Source organism: Daucus carota, chromosome 3 (assembly GCF_001625215.2).
Source record: "Daucus carota subsp. sativus chromosome 3, DH1 v3.0, whole genome shotgun sequence".
In the NCBI taxonomy this organism is placed as follows: Eukaryota; Viridiplantae; Streptophyta; class Magnoliopsida; order Apiales; family Apiaceae; genus Daucus; species Daucus carota.
Genome location: NC_030383.2, coordinates 56,822,232 through 56,842,543, shown reverse-complemented (window position 1 = coordinate 56,842,543; position 20,312 = coordinate 56,822,232). Strand labels below are relative to the sequence as shown.

Genomic DNA, 20,312 nt, shown 5'->3' with positions numbered 1-20,312 from the left:
TATAGATGAAACATTTAGACAAAAAGAGGCTGCTAGAATGTAAAACACAGTTAAAAGATTTTATTGATAAGATTAGACAAGAGGTGGGGATAAAAGAATACTAATCCAAAAGTTTTAACAGAAAAATGTGTTTTCCATGGACTCACTCGTATTTTAACATCTCTTAAATGACAAACTAGTGCAATATACTCGTAGCACAAACTTGTGGAAATGTCCACCACAGAATATCATTTTCTTGGTATATTTTTCCAACCGAAGTTTTACAGCTGCACGGCATATTGACATCTGTAATATGCAAGTATTGGGGTTGGTAACACTAAAACATCATGAGTTGGTTTCGAATGATCAACTCTTTTTTTCACCTTCTGTACATACTCCCTCCGTCCCAGTCAATAGTATACATTGGGGGACGGGGGCGCGGCACGGACTTTAATGCTTCAATATAGTATCGTTCTGTAAATTATTTTTAAAATTTTCTTTTTCTGTATAAAAGTATAACATTTATACTTTTATACAAAAAAAGAAAATCTTAAAAATAAGTTGTAGAACTATGTTTTATAAGTGCCTTAAAAAGCGTGTCGAGCAGTGAAAAAGAAACGTATACAATTGATTGGGACAGAGGAAGTAGTACCAAAAAAAAAAAAAAAGACATGTTAGATCAAGAAGTATGTCAGAAAGCACAGATATCATTTCACATTTCGGATTGCATCTTATTATAACATGTTCTCACTTGTCAGATTGGAGATCCAGATATCTTAAGATTAAAACAAAAATTTTAATGAGGCTATGCAACAACACTAACGAATTCGACAGAAACAGCATGTCGCAAGTCAGGGAGATGTTCTAGAACCTTTCAAAAATTGAGATATTGAATATATATCAAACACAAGCCTTGACTTCCTCCACTAACAGACCTAATGTACGCAAGGTGTCACTGTAACACTACTCTCATATAATATCAGAGTAACTTGCACTTGTAAATACCCACCTAACATGACAACAAATTACAAGCTCAAATTACTAACTCCTTTGTCCAGCTGGTGGCTGGTATCAGAGCCTCACCATGCCAGCTCAAAGGCCTTTATCCAATACCAGCTGCCTAGAGGACAGAACCCACTGCAAGGGTATTGGGAGTTGATAAACAGAGATCAGCTCTGCTGTATTCTACCATAGAAAGGCACCTCCTGGAAGAAAAAGTACTTGATAATCTATACTATCTTCAAACAGTAGTAAAAGACATCAATAAGACAATATATACATACCTAGTGGCCTGAAAATCATTGATTTGGATCATATTTTTCAAAACTGCTCTTAAAATTTTCTACCATCTTTATTTCCTCATCCTTACTGAGTTTGCAATTCCTCCAATCAGCCCTATCTGCCATGTTCAGCAACCCCGCTAATACCTGCATATCCAGTAGGCGTAATAAATTAATGTCTGGCTCACCTCAAAAAACATTTAACACAACCAAATAGAGATGATCCGTGCGCGTTTTACATCATTGTTAAAGGGTGGTTGAACAAACTGACATTGTTTGACGAATTAAACTTTTATCACGGACCAATTAGTTAACAGTTGCACACATTTCATCATTCAATAGTTTTATTCTGCATAATTACAGCCAAAGCATGGTAAACTCAACTAATATTCGTTCCTCAGTTTGATGTGATGCTTTACAGAGGTTAAAATTATGTTTCGAAGTCTGAACAACAAAAGTATTATATGACGAATCCTATATAACATTATGTAGACAAAAAAAAATTGTTTAACTGCACGCTACCAGGTGTTACCTTCCAACTTGTGTTAAGTTGGCACAGCACATTTGTGCTCTTAAAGAAATTTGTTTGCTGTACAGCAGCCTGTATGTACGTTTATTAGGAATGTCTCTTGATCAACACACAGACTGGAATTTCATTTCAAAAATTTTAAATGATGCAATAGATTGATATATAATAGGGAAATACAGCAGTTTTTTAGTGCAAAGCAAGAAGAGAATTCACATGAGTGTACTTCATGGCTCTCTTGTGTAGTTTTGTCGAGCGTCGATAACAAAAAGAGGCAACTGCTCACAACCAAGAGATATAATGAATCAAACAAACAAAAAAAAACACCAGTGATCTCACCTCACGACCAAACTGGGCAGGGAACTTCTCATTCTCTTCAACAGCATGTGATAATATGGTACCTCCAGGTAATTCCACATAGAACAAACTGCAATTTCTATTAAATTGCTTCCTCAATGTATTTCTCCCTTCAGAGCTTGTATCGGCTGAAACATGAGTAGCACCATATAAAATTATACATATAAGGTAAAACAAATTACGCTTCACTAAAGGGTATTTATCAGCAACTTCGCTAACTGGAATGTTGAAAGCAAATAAAGAGTTCCTATTCCATTGTCAAAGTTCATAATTAACTAGGAGAAACATACGTTTTAAGATTTCAAATTTAAACCCCATTCTATCTGCAGCTAAATTGAAGACTTCATGGAGAGATGCTGCTCTAGAAGATGGAATAGGAATAGCCTGCAAGAATAAACAGATATTGAGATCTTGGAATATGCCTATTGGTTCAAAAAGCATGAACATAGTAAAATTGTACTGAAAGAACTAGCATTAAATTTCGTTAGCGTAAGTTATTTGAAACCTAGTTACATTACTAATGTGGAAAAGTCCAATTGCCTTGTTTTATTGGAAATGTAAAATTGCGTTGTTTTATAATAGTAATCACACTTTTATAGTATTGGTGCTTACAAACAATTGCACTAGTCTTTTCTAAATTTCCTTCACAACAAAGTCAAGGACGGAGTTTAAACCAGATAAGACGAGGCATGCGCTTCTCAATAGTCAATCCTTTTCTTTGGAAGGGGGTGGTGGTTGTGAATTGTGAATTTGTGATCAATTACAGGTATTTATATACCGAGACACATGCTTCTGCTTTGCATGCGTCAAATGTCTGTGGTGACAGTTTAAAGCAAAGAACAAATACATCTAAAGATTTTTTTAGTAGCACATCTGTCATGGATGCAATGCGTAGCATGTAATGAAAATGGTAGAAAATGGAGGGTGAAAAGACGTGCAAAAGCCAAAGAGTCACCAGCAAGATATATGTTGTCAGTTCGAACATACAGGCAATAGACCAGAGGAAGTTGCTGATAACGAATATACCACTATCAAATGCAAGGTCAAGTTCATCGTACCTGAAGATTAGCATGAGTTCCACGTACAAAAATCCACTCAAAGAAAACAACTTCCTTGGCTTGGTCTTTGAAATACGATCGAAGACTGTTTTGAAATCTAACTATATCAACCTCGCATTCTTGTGGAGAAGAAATGGAATTTGGAAGATGTTCAACAGGCAATATGAGCACATGTTCAGGAACAAGTGGTCCTTTAGCAAGAGCACAATAGCAATGCTCTCCTATGCTGGCAATTAGATGTGACTCCACGTTCGGACTCGACAAACAAAACCAGCATTCTTTCGACCTGAAACCCCGTGATTGACTTTCAATGTTATGACTACGAGATGCAAATGGAAAGGACATCACAGAGAACAAATAACTGGACTCAATAACTTCAACATATTTTTTAGTGAAACCTCAATCACAGGTATACCGTATCTGTGAGGCACGAAAAAATTTAGAATGACAAGCTAAAGTAACATACAAGGACCAATAACTGTAAAGGAAGGACTGAAGTGTGTTCTGAAAACAAACCTGTCAGTGTTTCCCTTAGGTCTCCTAACAGAACCATTCAAGCTTTCTTCTTGTAAACTGTGCTTAAAGTTGCAATCTGGACCTCTTTCACATTTTCCTTTGTTCATAAAGTCAAAGCACACTCCTCTTAGAGATTGTTCCCTGGCCTCCATGTCATGCCGAAAGTGGCATTGCTCCCCACGCGGACAAGAACCAGAAGATATGAACTTGAAACACAACCTATCACCATCACCATGTTTTTGACGCTTTTTAGAGACATCATATCGCCAGTACTGTGAGTCCGAAATATCTTCACTAGACCTCTTTCCATCATTATGAGATGATTTGCCCAGAGATGCATAGGGACTAGAAGTAGTATTTGTCGGTTTCATGGATATCTCAGTAGCCACCATGGTAGCTGCTGGAGTAGGAGAAAGTGCATGGATGAATTTCTGAAAATCATAAGCATAAGCCATATATCACGACATTGTGAAATAGAAATAGAAGACATCCCACTGAAGTGAAAAGCTCTTCTGACTCTCACAAGATACAATAAATTGTCATCATGTGCCATGTCTTTGTGCAAAGAGCCAAATATTATTTATTATAATCAGACAACAGTGTTAGAACCAGAATGCAATAAGAAAATACTATGCCACAAAGGCATGCTATATTGGGATCACAGATGATCACTATAAACCTAAAATCCTAAATATATACCAATATAGTTCCTCAACTTTCAACTACTAAAAGAAATAAGAACAATTCACACTTACAAATGGTAATGATACCACCCATTATATATGAGTAATCATTTGGTCTAGTGGTACCACCTTGCTCTCTTATGGGATGTCCAGGGTCCAAATCTTGTCATAGACAAGAATAAAATGTGTGCATTAGTGTATTAATTTTAAAAAAAAAAATAACGTTAGAAACAGTCAGAAGTATTTCAGTTCAGATAGGAATACCAAAATCTCCCCCAATTGAACTTTAATAAAAAATAAGAACATTGCACAGACTTATAGATGGATATGATACCACTGCCAAAACAAGATTTAACATTAGAAACACTCAGAATTATTTCAGTTACCATAATCTCCCATGTTTGGACTTCAATCATGATGAAGCTAAGGTACCCCTATATTTATATAACTATGAAGGAATATTTAGATTTCGAAGGGAGCTGTTATATACTTATATATACTTATATGACTATATGCCACATTTTCTTTCCAGTAGTCCTGGAATCTAAATACTGATCACTCACTCGCTTATGCTCTAAAAAAATGGATAGTGCTTTTCATATCAAAATAGTTACATGAATGTCATATTGTTAATAATGAGATTATTAAAGCAGATAACCTAAATTAATCTAAAAGCATCAAAAGCTTCGGAAGCAGCTTAAGTTAAAGTTAAGTGAAATACCTGTTTATCTGAATTTCCAACTGGAGCTAGACCAATGAAACGAGTCACATGGACAGCATCAATATTTGCGTATGGTTCTCGAGAATAAAATACCCCTCTACTTCCTGCAATATGATACCTGTCACACACCAGTATATAAAGGAAACAAGTGGTTATCATATATTATCTAAAAGACATAATCATTGACTGGCATCAGGATGGAAGAGAAGAACAAATAGTCGTCTGTATTTATCTAAAACAGGGAAAATATACTCCTTCATAACATTAAATAGAACCTTAAATGTTAAAAGAATTTGAAAGTATATATATATTTCCGTACTAATATCATGTACCTGGGTTTTATTTCTGCAACTAACTCCGAGATTGTGGAGTCAGTATCAGATAAGTCCGGAATCCCAAGAGGAATATCTGTTGTCGGAACTCCATTCAGGATCCCACTCGGCCACTCATTAGTATAATGTAGTTAAGGAAACAAGAAGTATAATACATTAGCTCGATCAACTAAGTCGAAAGAAAGATTTAAAGGGAGGGGGGACGGAGAATTATAAATTATAAATAAATAAACAACGGAAAGGATATGTTAAGAATATATCTACTATTCCGGATTCTTCAGCTAAAGCCCGCAAAGCATCAACATCATCTTGACTATATGTTCCATATGGTTGCCCACTTGCTGATTGCTTACCAGATAGGTATGCGACAGATAGTCCTAAATATAAATGTGATCAGCATTCACGATTACATAAAATCTATTTAACACAAGTTTCTAGTAATATGTTTTTCCCTGTAACTAAGATTGCTTCCCTAAATTATGCTACATCCATAAATAACATGGTCAACATCAGTAAAAAAATTATAATATCAGTTACACATAAAGACAACACTTCTGGCCACTATCTGGGTTTAATGAATCCAATAGATGGTGACGAGCACTGGGTCTGTCCAACGGTTGATACAATTAAGGTTAATTCAGATGCTGCGATTTTTGAAGCCTCTAACTGCTTTAGCTATGCTTTTGTGGTTCGTGACTCTGCTGGGAAACTAATAGAAGCTAGATCGAAGTGTTGTCTGGGTAAGGTAAATCCAAAAATTGCAGAAACCATTGGCATTAGGGAGGTTCTAAGCTGGATCAAGGAACAAAACCGAGAGGCTGTGACAGTCGAAACAGATTGCATTGTTGCTGTTCAGGCAATCCATAGCGACTCCCCTTTGCTGCATACTTTGGCAGACTGATCCGGGAGTGTAAGGAGAGTGACAATTAAATTTGTAAAACGGTCTGCGAACCACATAGCTCACTACTTAGCGAGGTATAGTAGTTCTATAGCTGATCGTACTCGGAGGGTGTGCGCTATTCACCAGGAGTTCAGTCATGTATTGGCGAACGATTTGATTTAGTAATGAATCTAATTTCTTTGGCAGAATGGGGAAAAAAAAAGACAACACGATTTTCCAGTTTCCAAAAATTCACTGTGGAACACTCTGTTATATAAAAATAATATATCAATCATGATGCAGATACCTAGACTAATTTCCTCTGCAAATTCCAAAGATTGAGACCTTGACTACAACTACAGTACCACGTACTATGAAAACTGCCTTAGTAAAATATGACAAACAGATAGACACTTGGTGGGCAAAAATTAATGGATTTATCGTTTTGTTATTTAGTTGAACAGTAAGTTAAATAAAATGATAAAACTAAGTCAAGTTTTCTTGTAATTTGTAAAAATTCTATCTTCCATCACTAACAAATAACAAAGCTTGCAGAAAAGATTCTCTTCTGTGTAGCATCCACTGAAGCTTCATGTACCTGATCGATTCCTCTAAGGAATCCAAATTAATCTAACAATATCAACACAGGCCTTGTACACCAAAGGTACAACATAAAATGACATTCTACGTTCATTAGCACTTTAATTCTTAACAATCCAAATTCTAAAACCTGAAACTGATACTAACATACAGAAGTAACATATTGCAGCATCATTTATCCTAGTGCATCTGCTGATGGCTTCCATACAAATTATATCACCATTAACTTTATGTCAAATTCATTATTCCACACCTAACCAAGATATTATACGATTTCTATACTTCTGCTTTTAGCTGACTGCCTGACTCTGACAGAATTTTAATATTACTGCAGTTTTAGTATCTCTGGAGCATTACAAATTATTATACTAAGATAGTTACCAAATTATAAATAATCATAACGAATCATGATCCAAAATGAACATAATGTACATATGGCTACTCGCCAAAATAAATAGCATAATAAAATAACAAAATACAATTACTAAAACTGCCTGACTCTGACAGAATTTTAATATTACTGCTGTTTTAGTATCTCTGGAGCGTTAAAAATTACTATACTAAGATAGTTACCAAATTATAAATAATCATAACGAATCATGATCCAAAATGAACATAATGTACATATGGCTACTCGCCAAAATTACTAGCATATTAAAATAACAAAATATAATTACTACGATATAAAAAAGGAGCACAATGCACTTATGTATCGGAGTTAATAAGTTTATCACGACTCACAACATAACAAATAGCACAATGTACATATATATCTTTTGACAAAATTGTCAACATAATAATAAACCAAAACATAATTCGAACACATACCGTGGAGAGTGAACTTGCCACTGCCTTTCAACCAAAACAAATTATCGCAGACTTTAAGACCGTCCATTTTAAACCCTAAATTGGCGGAATCTTTTGCTGCAACAGACAAAACCTTGGGAGCTCCAGCTCCGTAATCTCCGATAAAGTAAATAGGCAACGGAAAAGTGCTCCGTCCATCTATATAGTTCATGAACTCTTCGAGCCGGTCAGAATTATCCGGAAAAAACTGGCCAACGCATAGAAGCGCATCGAATGGACCAGCTGATTTGTTAACCTAATATCACATACATTAAACTGCATCACTAGTGTGTGTGTCAGCAGTCAACTAATAATCACAAAATATAACTTAAGATGCGCAATTTTTTATTTTTTTTGGTGTGTGTGTGTCGTGTGTGTGTGTGTGTGTGTGTGTGTGTGAGAGAGAGAGAGAGAGAGAGGGCAATAGGAGAGGAGGAGAGGGAGAGAGAGAGAGGGAAGGAGGGGGAGAGAGAGAGAGAGAGATGCATATGTGTGAGTTACCGAAGAGACGCGTTTGCAGAGTTGATTGAGGCGGCCGAGAACGTCGCCGGCGAGAAGGATTCTGGGAGGGGACATTGCAGAGGAACGGGAGAAAGATCCGATTTGATGAAATGGGTTCAAAAGTGGACTGGAAAAATAGATGGATACTAGTCCAGTTCTTTCTTGGGCTTGGGCTGGTATAGTAATCTAACCGCCAATAAACACCTATCACTTGATAAAAGTACAATAGACTAGTACATCAATAAACTGATGTCTCGAGAATCACTTATTTTGATAAGTAACTCTCACATAAAAATGAGTGAATAATTATTTTTTACATAACAATAAACTTCATTTAATTAAATGAAAGGATTGAAACAATATCGATTCCAAACAGAAATGTTACAACAAAAGTGCGTAAAATTATTAGTTCTGCTGGAGTGTAGTGGGATTGAACTAATGATGAAATTAGAGTGCTTGGTCAAGATACAATTAAAACGGGTTATCTAAAATCTATTAAAATTAATTAAAATTAATTTGTAAAAGTTGCAAGAATCTTCTTGCGTGAACTAGTGTCGTGAAAAATGGTACGAACTTGGATCGGTGAAGACATGAAATAAAAATTAATAAAAAATTAATTGAATTGATTGAAGATTAATCAGATGATTAATTAAATAATCGAACATGGTGGTTAATAATAATTAAGAAAAACCAACACGATGGAGAGAGGCGATTTCCGGGGCGACTTCAGGGGCGATTTTCAAAATTTGAACTTCCCAACGGCTCGTGAGAGGAACCATGGCAGATTCAGAAAGATGAAACTAGATGAGGCCAAGCTAGTTAAAAACTTCATATGGGCACATAACTATTGGGTAGAGAAAGATATCTTAGAAAAGCTTAATATCGGTGATGAGAGTGTGATACAAGAGGCCTTGGATCAAATACATTCTAGAAGCCTAATGGAGAAGGCTAAGGAGGATCGGAAAACGTATAGATCTACACTGATGGAGGATCATGGTGAAGCTAGAATGGTGATGGATGCAGCTTTCCATCCAAGAAAAGAGGAAGAGGAATGGCATACTGTATCTTACAAGAAAAGGCGATCGGTTCTTCCAGACAAAAACAAAAGGGATTCTGTCACCACCATTTTCCTACACAACATTCCAGAGGATACAACGGGTAGACAAATGTGGGAATTGTTTAAATCATGTGGTAAAGTGCTAGATGTTATCTTGCCCAAGAAGAGGGATATTTCTGGGAAAAGATTCGGTTTTGTCCACACTTGCAGTGAACTAGAGGCTGGAGCTATTATAAATAACGCCAAGATGGACAAAAAGTTGGGGAGTAGAATTCGAATGACCATTAATGGGAAAAAGGAAGAGAAGCTGGGTACTAACTTAGGAAATGGGGCAAGAAAATTAGACAATAGTGAAGTTAGGGCCAAGATGGACAAGGTGGGTAAGGATAAAGAGGAAGAGGAAAAAGTGGATTTTGGGAAGAAACTTTTTGAGTTTACGGAAATTGAAGTGGATGAAGAGGTGGAGTTGGCACTGATGGATTGCAAAATAGGCTACCTATGGTTTGAAGAAAATGCTAAAGACCTTCAAAGTAAACTAAATGATATTGGTTTGGAGCAATACAGAGTTACATCTCTATCTGGAAGGAAATTTTTAATCAGAAAGGATAGCAAAGACAGTTGGGATGAGCTTATCAACACAGACCTTTCTGTTTGGTTCTGTAAAATCCGGGATTACAATCAAAATGATCATGTTATTTCGAAAGCGGTGTGGCTAGAATGCATAGGGCTCCCAATGCCTGCCTGGAAAGAGGAGAATCTAAAGGCATTAACAAGTAGATTTGGAGAGTGGATCAGCTGGTCCTATCAGGGTGATGATCTTAGTGAATTCTTCAACCCCCTAGTCTGTGTGGATACCTCTTGGATGAAACCAATCTATGATGAGATGAAGATCTTATATAAAGGGATAAATAAAAACATAGTCTTGAGGGAAGTCACAGATAGGGATTATCTGGTAGGGAAAGTTCTCCCCATGGAATTCTCAAGTAGCCCTTTGAAGGAAGAGGAGGGGGAAATTTCGAGATGTAATGGAAATAAGGACACTAGTGTCAAGGAAGAGGTGAGAATTCAAGTTGGAGGTGAGCAGCAGCAGAATGAGCATGAGCAGAGGAACGACCTTCAGGACCAAGCTAAAGAAGTCTATCAAAATGACAGTTCAGAAGCTAGGAGTGTTAAGACTTCTTTGCATTCTAATCATTCCGCGAGTAAACAGAACTCTAAGGATAAATTTAGGAATATTCAGTCTAGCTCAGACATCAGCTCGGATGCCACTCAGATGATAGATGCATCATCTAAATCGGAGATATGCGCCCCAGAAAAGATATTGAGTTTGCAGACAGATCTGTGTACAGATGTTTGCAAGAAGCTCAAAGTCAAAAGTAACAGGGGGAGGCCAAAAAAAATTACCAGTGTAATTCGCAACCCCTTTGAAATAGGCATCAAGTTTAAAAACAAAAGGAAAAAGGGGGGAGGTGGCAGAAGCTGTGTTAGACCAAGGGGCAAGCAGAATGCTGAGAATTGTTTGCATATAGTCCCTTTAGGCTTAACGGGCAAGACGGTGCAGGAAGCTTTAGAAATCATTAGTAGTGCGGAAAATATGGGTTTAGTCATTAAGGGTGACAGAGAGAAGGTAATCATGGAAATAGCCAAACAGTTAGAAACTGGTGTACTATGAAGTTTCTTGGCTAATCTAGTTTAGAGAGATAGTTTTGTTGTAGTTGAGATGCTTTCAGATGATCAGTTTAAAGTTATTTTCATGGAATATTAGGGGTATGAATAATAGTGTGGCCAGGAGGAATCTGCAGGACTTGGTTAGAACAAATAAGGTGGACATTGTTTGTTTGCAGGAGACGAAATGTGAAGACAAATTAGTGTTGGAAAATAGGCCCCCCTTAAGCCAGGTTTTTTATGGTATGGCTGCTCAGCCTTCAGTCGGTTTATCAGGAGGGGTAGCAACCTTTTGGTACTTAAATAGTGTGAAATGTTTAGCGATAGCTCAAGCTAGACACTGGGTATGGACGACTTTTAGGATTATTGGAGGAAATGGGGGGAGGTTCCATGTTATTAATATATATAGTCCGCTCTCATCGTCAATGAAAAAAGAGCTCTGGCAAGAAATGAGAGTTATCTTAAGCCTGTCGCAAAACGAACCTGTGGCTTTCATGGGGGATTTCAACTGTGTGCGCTCAGCTAATGAGAGATGGGGATGTGTGTACAGAAGTATAGACACAACAGATTTCAATGATTTCATTTCTGATTGTAACCTGATAGATATTAGTTTTGAGAATGCCAGCTACACCTGGTTTGGCCCTGAGGGGAAAAAGAGCAAGTTGGACAGAGTTCTAGTTAACGCAGATTGGTTCCAGGTGGCAAGGTGGCAGGTGGTGGCTCTAGGTAGGAAGCATTCGGATCATAAACCGCTCTTGGTATCATCAGGGACAAGGGATGTAAGCCCCAAACCTTTCAAGATATTTAATTGCTTCCTAACTGATAGTCTCCTAGAAGAGGTGAAGAGTCTATCCAAAAGCAAAAAGGGTTGGGAAAATGCCAACATTCAGCAAGCTCTGAGGGATATTAAAGTTACTATTAAGCGGAGTTCTAAAGGAGCCAAGGAGAAAATTGATGAGGAAATACAGCAGTTAGAGTTTAAGCAGGACATACTAGATGATAGCCCAGAGATAGAGCTCCTAGAGATTAGGAGGAGGTTAAAAACTCTATACGATCACAAGGAATCTATGTTGAGCCAAAAGGCAAGAATAAATTGGCTGAAGCTGGGGGATGGTAATACAAAGTTCTTTCATCAAGCGGTACAAAGGCGGAAAAGCAGGAATACAATAACCAAATTGTATTGGGGCGGCAAATGGGTAACCGAGCACGAATTGATCAAGCAAGCCTTCTTTGAGCATTATTCAGAGTTCTTTAGGAGTAGGGGAGATAGTCTGTTAGATTTGGGTCTCCTAACGCTACCAAGGTTGTCGGACAAAGATAGCCAGGATTTGGTTAGACCCATTCACAAACAAGAAATGATAGCTGCGCTGGGTTCCATGGGGGATGACAAAGCACCTGGGCCAGACGGCCTTAACGTTCGTAGTCTAAAATTTTTGTGGCCTTTTATCAGCTCCAAGATGGAGAACTTCATATTTGCATTCCATGACACTGCTGCAATTCCAGCTGGCCTAAATTCCTCCTTTGTGACATTGATTCCTAAAAACGCAGATCCATCAACAGTTAGGGATTATAGACCCATCAGCCTTGTTAATACCTCAATCAAAGTCCTCACAAAAGTCCTAGCAAGTAGGCTTGCCGCTCATATGGGTTATTTGACCAGTGACACTCAATCGGGGTTTACTAAGGGAAGACAAGCTTCTGAGGGTATCTTGGTGGTCAAGGAGTTAGTTCACTCTCTCCAGAAGAACAAGTGTAAGGGGATGGTGATCAAGCTTGATTTTGAAAAAGCTTTTGATACTATCAAGTGGGAGTTCCTGTTTTCAGTCTTGGAGAAAATGAATTTTAATACTAAATGGCTAGACTGGATTAAATCCTTGCTGAGTACTTCAAGAATATCTATCCTAGTTAACGGATCACCCACGAAAGAATTTTCTCCGAGTAGAGGGTTGCGGCAAGGAGACCCCCTATCCCCTCTGCTCTTTAATCTGGTTGCAGAAGTGCTTAGCTCAATGTTAAACGAAGCAGCAAATAAAGGAATCTTTAGAGGGATTACGCTGGATAAATCATCTCCTCCAATTACACACTTACAATTCGCGGATGACACGATAATCTTCGTGGAAGATTCTGTAACATCTGTAAAGGGTGTGAAAACTGTCCTGCAATGCTTCCAGTTAATCTCGGGGCTCAAGATAAATTTTGACAAGAGTGAAATTTTTGCACATAAGTGCTGCCATACTAACCAATATGAGGGTGCTCAGATCCTCAAATGCAAACTTGGCGTGTGGCCAATGAAGTACCTAGGAATTCCTATAGGAGTCTCATGTAAAAGGAAGGTATTCTGGGATCCATTAATTAGGAGGTTTAGTCAAAAATTGGCAGGTTGGAAGGCTGACTATCTTAATCAAGCAGGAAGATCAGTGCTTGTTAAATCGGTACTGGACAGCTTGCCAGTATATTGGATGAGTTTACACTCTATTCCCTCATCTATATGCAACAAATTGGAGAAGATCAGGAGAGATTTTCTGTGGGGGCAGATGGAAGGCAAAGAAGGGACACAGAAGAAGTTACATTTAGTTAACTGGGCTAAAGTATGCAAACCAAGATATCAGGGTGGTCTTGGTTTGACTCCCATCAAGATAAAAAAATTATCCCTATTAGGAAAATGGTCTTACAGGTGGGAAAAAGAAAGGCACAGAAGTTGGAATATCTGGATTAGAGGGAAGTACAACTGCACCAGCAAGGTTAGTCTCAGTGAGGGCCTGAGCCATAAAAATATGTCAGATAGTCTGGAGGCAATTGTCAGGACAGCTCATCATTCTCTATTCAAACAGACTGTTAAACATAAGAATTTCACATGGGTCTTGGGCAATGGTAACAAGATACTGTTTTGGGTGGATTGCTGGTTTGAGGACAGCCCACTAATGGAGAAATTTAACAGGTTGTACAGCCTATCCAAGCTCAAAGAACACACTGTAAGCTCCTTTATTCAGAGTTGGTTTGCATCAAGCTCTGCTAAAGACAACATCTGGAGAAGGGCTCTTAGGGCCTAGGAACTAGAGGATTTAGACAAGCTAGCAATAATAGTGAAGGATGTGTCATTATCAAACAAAGAGGACAGACTCATATGGAAGGCTGCGAGGGCTGAGTACTCTGCTAAAAAAGCCACACAAGAACTTACTTATTCTGAAGAGAGAATTCAATGGGAATTTATTTGGAAGATGAAGGTTCCTAATAAGATCAAGCTCTTCCTGTGGAAACTTCATCTAAATGTCCTTCCCACCAGGGATCTTCTGTCTAAGAGAGGGGTTCACACAAATGAAAACAATGCGTGTAGCTTTTTGGTTATTCTGAAGAAACAGAGTTTCATCTCTTTCAAGGATGTCCTCGGGCTATGTGTATGTGGAATCTTGTATGCTTTTGGTGGCAAATTCATCCTGACTATTTGCATCTCAACTCCTTGGAGGCGCTATGGAATTCTGCAAAGATGTTCACAAACAAAAAGGCAAGGATGGTATGGAAAATAGTCTTATGTGCCACTTTGTGGATCATTTGGCTCTCAAGAAATGCAGTAATATTCAGAGGCAAGAACCAAAGTGTTGGAGAAATGCTAGCACTGGTGAAACAACAGTCATTAGACTGGTGCTTAGCATCAGACTTATTAGTTAAAGAGTCCTCTCGGTGGTGGTACTCAAATCCAATGGGTACAGTCACCAACTCAGAGTCACTACAAAGACAGTCTCTGCTCCAAGTTCAATCAGAATTAATAGGCTTCATTGATGGATCGTTGAAGTCTAGGAATGGGCAAAGTAAAGCTGGTATAGGAGGGTTCATTCAAAAACAAAATGGAAATGCCATTTTTACTTTTTCAGGGCCTTGCAATGCTAATTCTCCATTGGAAGCGGAATGGAGTGCATTATGTTTTTTGATAAAAAATTTTGCACAGTCAGTTTGGGCAGACAAATCACTACTGGTGTATGTGGACTGCAAGTCACTTATTAACAGGTTCTTGGAGTTATATTCTCATGCAGGGGGAGAAGGTGATACCGAGCTGGCCATGCAATTAGCCTCGAGACAAATATATGTAAAATTAATTCCTAGAGAGCTCAACAACGTGGCAGACTTATTGGCTAAATCTGGGGCCCATAAGCTGGATATATCTTTATCTTGGGCTTTCTCCTAATATATTCAAATATGGGAGGGATTTAAAACTTGTACATAAATTTCTAGAGTAATGATTATTTCTAGAATCATCTGCAGAGCCTCTACGCCTCACCCAATCCTGCTTCAAGCCTGATAGTATTTGTCCGCCCAGGCGTGCTTCTTGGATTTCCAACACACTTCCTCAGTGGCTATTTATACAGACCAGTTGAGAGATGTGTTCATTCACATCTCTTGCTTTTTTCCTCTACCAAATACCTCTGTACTTTCTCCCCCTCTTCTCCTTGCTTCTTTCCTCACCCATGGCTGAGGTCGAAAATGTCGATGCTAACCCCAGGTGGATTATGCCTAGACCTGGATTTGTCAAAATTAACGTGTACGGCTGTTTTTTCGTCAATGCTTTGCCAAATGGTAATGTTTCAGGCATTGGTGTGGTCATCAGAAACTGTCGTGGCAAAATCATCCGTATGCTGTCAGGCTCGTTGGGGATCACTAACCCCAGGATCAATGAGTATCAGGCCATGCTAGAGGGGTGCAAACGAGCGTATGTAGAGAAAATGGAGCATTTTGTGCTGGAAAGTAACCATGTGGACTCCTTCTGGGAATGGAGGAACTCCTCTCTCGAAGGGGTTCATCCAGATCACGCTGAAATAGTTCAGCAGTTGAACCAAAGAAATGCAGACAGGAACTTCCACATGGAAGTAAGGCTCTGTGAGACTAATGCCAATGAGCTAGCTATTTATCTTGCTCATCATGGAGCTGAGCACTACAAACAAATGGTTATCATGGCGCAGCCCTTTGGGCAGGTGTTCGAACTCTGGAATCGGGATATGGGGTTGGGCCCTGCTGACCCCCTGTTTATGGCAGTTCATGAAGAAGATATTGTACCTGCTGTGGTGGACGACGATGAGCAAGTTGTCCCTGAGGTCGACGATGGTGCCCAGATGCTCGCTGGGGAGGAAATGGTTGAAGTGATAGAGATTCTTGACTAACTGCATGGGGGGATTCGTGTAGTTTGTATGGGGGGAGTCGTGTAGTTTGCATGGGGAATGTTCTAGCTTTTGTCAGTGGAGATTAGATTGTGTCTAGTTATTAGGTAATTTCCAAGGTCTTATGGGATAGAGTAAAGCATGCAAATTTAGCTGATATGATTGCTATCTTTGTAGGGTCTCTAGATTCTAGTCTCTAGTTATATTATGGTACTGGCAGAAAATCTTGTAACCCTTTTATCAATGTAATCTTTGGCCTTTCAAAAAAAAAATTAAATAATCGAACATTTAATCGGTTTGACGAGTTAAGAAGCAAAGATTAACCGAAAAATTATGATTAATCGCCGATTTTTAGAAGAAGATACAGTAAAACACATCTGTACTCAAGGTACCACATTCCAAAGTACTTGTGGAGTATGTCCCAAGTCTGTGTCTTTTCTAATTCTTTGCTTGTCTTGCTATATTTCTACCTTTGGTGACAAGCACCTATAGATTTTGTACATATAATTCCCCTCAGTTTACAACAACTGAGACCAAGAAAAAGATACAGAAATGAAGCACTTTGGCCACCAACACTCACTAATCCTGAATGAGAATTACATTGCAGGGGAGGGTGATAAGTGTAATGGCTGCCTCGAAGATATAATCTCATGTAAATCATTCATTTATACTTGCACCAACCGCATCACTGCTTTTGAAACCTGGGGTTCGGATCTTTATTTTTACCGACAAAATACTACTGGTGCTGATGAAGATTGCATCAGGTTCTTATTCCACAAGACCTGTGCAGAATTACCCCAAAAGATCGAAAACCCGACCAACCCGAATCAAGTCCTTGTCCTATTTTCGCAACAAGCAATCAAGGAAGCATGCACACATTGTTACTGCAACATATGTTACGATGAGATGCCTTGGAATTATTGCGCGCAGTTTGGAATTTGAGTTCCGTATTTGCCTCAGATGTGCCGTCTTGAGAGTGCATTCTTTGGAGGATCACAAGTTTGAGCACGCGGCTCATAGTCAGCACCCGATGGCCTTAATCCAGCGTCCCTCCTCATTCAAATGTGACGCTTGCAGAGTGAAGAAGGATTTTCAAGACATGTCGTATAAATGCAGCAAATGTCAGTTTTGGATTCACAAGAGCTGCGGGGATGCTCCTACATCTTTCCAGTTCCACTTCCACCAAGATCACCCTCTTGTCCTCGCGTTTTCTCTTCCAGAAGCCTATCACAAATTTACTCAGTATTGCAAAGTCTGCGATCAAACAATGAGCCGATCAAATTGGCTTTATTATTGTCCAAAATGCAGATTTTTCGTGCATTTTCAATGCACTAGATCAAGTTATAGTCAATTATCAAAGCGGTACTTACTTTAAACACTTTTTTTTTGCAGCATTTTTGTGTCTACTATTTTTTCTTCTTTATACTAACACTAATTTTCCGTGTTTTGTAGTACTGTTAAACTCAGCTCTTGGGAGCATAATAAATATCCCAATTTGGTGCACCTCCCTGCAGCTGACGAATCATCGGTAAATCTATTACTTCAGCAATTTGTCACGGATATGAGTACTAAATACACTAAATTCTACAAAGATAATATCATCCGGAGCTCTATTGAACATTGGTATCATGCTCAGCACCATCTAAAACTCATTACAACCAATGAGTTAAATGATCTGAAAGACGGTGCTAATGATGATATACTATTGTTATGCGATGGATGTGCTAAGCCCGTCCAAACAGATCGCGATCAGGCCTATGGTTGTGTCCCTTGTAACATCTTTCTGCATAAATTCTGTGCCCTGTTGCCGAAAGAATTTAGGGAAATTCGTAAGGTCGGGATGAAGCTATATGCAGAAAGGTGCATTGAACCATACAACTTATTCTTTTGTTCTGCTTGTGAAGACGCGGGTAATTGTATATTTTTCACCGATCATGAGCATACCAAACTTCATATTAGATGTGCGGTGTTGCCTGTAACGATCAAACACGAAACTCACATTCACCCCCTTGGACAAATTTATGCGACAATTGATAAATGGCAATGCAAGGCATGTGGAGATGATAAGCGTGGATATCTGCACAGGTGTAGACATTGTCAATTCTATATATGTGATGGATGTATAATGAACGCCAGCACAGTAAATCATAGGTGGGATTCTCACCCTCTCCGCTTAATATACGAAGTTGGCATGGTGAGAGAAGATCATGAGCATGAGTTCAGTTGCGAGTATTGCTCCAATGAAATAGACACAAACTGGTGGTTCTATCATTGCAGCATTTGTGATCTTTCATTTCATCCTAAATGTTTAAAAAAATTATGTAATCGCCACTACTCGGATGTCAAGTTTGGGGCTAAGGACATACTTAGCTACAAACTCCATCCTCACAGCCTAACCTTTGATTTCAACAAAAGATTTCAGAGATGTGAAAGATGTGGCAAAGAACAACTAGCTGAGCCTGTCCTCCGATGTGCACCTTGTAAAACCATTTTCTGTCTATCGTGCAGCTTATCTCTTATGTAACCACCTTTTCTAATGTAATATTTTCAATTTGACAAAGTATCATTGTATGTAAATTTCTTCACCTGCAGTGCGCGTATGTGAATGAGATATGAATCATGCCGCAAAATAATCATACTACCTCAAATGCTAATGGGGTGTTGGCTTCATTGTCACATATTTGAAGAAAATGGCTTCAAATATCAATGTCGGAGAAGATGGTCATCAAGGCATCAACTATCATTTTGCAATCCAAACGCAAGATCGTCTTACGTCTTGTAAGATTTTTCAGACCAAAACGCAACACCATATAGCGTCTTCTTCCAAAAACCAAAAGACTAGATTATCTGACGTTAATAAATGGTATTTGGTACCATTTCTCCCAACTCTGTTATTTTATGGGTTTTCTGACATGGGGCCTTTTCTCGTGCTAATGTCGAATAACATACATTTAACATAATCTAAGCAAACAATTACAATTCACCAAAAACATAAATCTATCACCATCTTACTCCACATCACTCTGGCACAACCGCCAGTGAAGTATTAATCAACTGATCATCTAAAAGCTCAATCTGGGAATGCAAACTCTCAAACAAAAACACTTTCTTCTTCACAGCATCTAGTTCCTCCAAATGCTCATCAATCTGGGCTTGCAAAACTCTCTGCATCATCAAACAGCCATGCACCGGATTCGACACTCTCATTCGGGCCTCCAACACTAATGTTGCCACAGCTTCGTGGCGCTCGTGTTCCTGGACTGATTTTATCATCTTAACAAGGTTGTAGGTGCCGAAAACTCTGTGACAACTGAGATAATCTTGGCTCTTTGAGGCTGGAAAATAATGTGCTAGAAAACAGCTTTGATCGCATCTCCTACGTAGGTACTTGCATGCGGCACAAGATGAAGCTGTGTTAGCAGCTGTTGTGCCTTTCATGTTTGTTATTTTCACAAATATTTCATTCGAGATTAGTAAAGATTTTGGATACAGACGATTAGCTAGGGAATTGCTTTTAATGAGACGTGTAAAGAGAGAAACAAAAAAATTTCTTCCCTATAAATATGGTTTTAATTAAAGAAATAAAATAATAGAATAATTATTTAATATGGTATATATCAAACTTCTGATTTTATGGGGTTATGTTGATCTTGCTCCTTGCTCTCACACCACTGATTGTTCCGTCATCGCATCCATAGTTGGTATAAGTTGATCTTAAGGTATTTTTTTTATTTGATAATTTAGACTTATATACCTTTTCTTTCTCAAAATATCACTGACGGATGTTTTTGGAGAAATTAAATCTCTCTCTCTTTTTTATATCAAAATAAGTAGGAAAATACTAAGAGCATCTCCAACACCGCTATAATCGTTGGCTAAATTGGACCTGTAAGACATTATGTAAAATTTGCTGAACCTGTAAGACATTTTGCTTCAATGGTACTGGCTATATTGGTTGGCTATAATTTAAAAATAGTATGTTATTAATATTTTAAATTGTTAAAATAGAATATATCAGTTCAATATGGTAATAAATGATGTACAATCTTCCCACAGATTTTCTTACAGACCTGTAGAGGTTCGACAAATTTAGCCATCCATAGGAGGTTGGCTAAATTTATAGACAACAGCTGAGCATGGTTGGAGTTGGATTTTTGGAGCTGT

General features: G+C 38.4%; 3 protein-coding genes across 4 annotated transcripts; 1 reads left to right on the top strand and 2 right to left on the bottom strand.

Annotated features, from left to right (window-relative positions):
* Positions 1–33: 33 nt before the first annotated feature.
* On the bottom strand, positions 34–8,436 carry LOC108214186 (zinc finger CCCH domain-containing protein 64). Of its 2 annotated transcripts, none has more exons than XM_064089618.1 (11): positions 8,280–8,436; positions 7,761–8,034; positions 5,702–5,829; positions 5,453–5,574; positions 5,121–5,238; positions 3,717–4,147; positions 3,201–3,486; positions 2,433–2,526; positions 2,125–2,270; positions 1,263–1,406; positions 34–365 (listed from the first exon to the last, which is right to left on the bottom strand). In XM_064089618.1, the coding sequence occupies exons 1-10, from the start codon at positions 8,352–8,354 to the stop codon at positions 1,278–1,280; spliced, it is 1,803 nt and encodes a 600-aa protein (XP_063945688.1). In that variant the 5' UTR covers positions 8,355–8,436; the 3' UTR covers positions 34–365; positions 1,263–1,277. The 2 variants fall into 2 exon arrangements, with proteins under 2 accessions (XP_063945688.1, XP_063945687.1); XM_064089617.1 differs by lacking the exon at positions 34–365 and adding an exon at positions 826–1,184.
* An 8,240-nt stretch (positions 8,437–16,676) lies between these two features.
* On the top strand, positions 16,677–18,672 carry LOC108212752 (uncharacterized). Its single transcript, XM_017384469.2, has 2 exons — positions 16,677–17,510; positions 17,601–18,672. Exons 1-2 carry the CDS (start codon positions 16,897–16,899, stop codon positions 18,670–18,672), a joined length of 1,686 nt encoding a protein of 561 aa, XP_017239958.1. The 5' UTR covers positions 16,677–16,896.
* A 494-nt stretch (positions 18,673–19,166) lies between these two features.
* LOC108212751 (LOB domain-containing protein 23) lies at positions 19,167–19,586 on the bottom strand. Its single transcript, XM_017384468.1, has one exon. It carries the CDS (start codon positions 19,584–19,586, stop codon positions 19,167–19,169), a length of 420 nt encoding a protein of 139 aa, XP_017239957.1.
* Positions 19,587–20,312: the final 726 nt, after the last annotated feature.

What these genes read in the sequence shown, in the direction of transcription:
- LOC108214186 (XM_064089618.1), bottom strand. Translation starts at nt 8,354, where the DNA reads ATGTCCCCTCCCAGAATCCTTCTCGCCGGCGACGTTCTCGGCCGCCTC. An exon ending in GTTGCAGAAATAAAACCCAG is followed by an intron (nt 5,239 to 5,452) that starts GTACATGATATT and finishes GGTGTGTGACAG; the next exon opens with GTATCATATTGCAGGAAGTA. An exon ending in CCTAAGGGAAACACTGACAG is followed by an intron (nt 3,487 to 3,716) that starts GTTTGTTTTCAG and finishes ACGGGGTTTCAG; the next exon opens with GTCGAAAGAATGCTGGTTTT.
- LOC108212752 (XM_017384469.2), top strand. Translation starts at nt 16,897, where the DNA reads ATGAAGATTGCATCAGGTTCTTATTCCACAAGACCTGTGCAGAATTAC. An exon ending in TATAGTCAATTATCAAAGCG is followed by an intron (nt 17,511 to 17,600) that starts GTACTTACTTTA and finishes CGTGTTTTGTAG; the next exon opens with TACTGTTAAACTCAGCTCTT.
- LOC108212751 (XM_017384468.1), bottom strand. Translation starts at nt 19,586, where the DNA reads ATGAAAGGCACAACAGCTGCTAACACAGCTTCATCTTGTGCCGCATGC.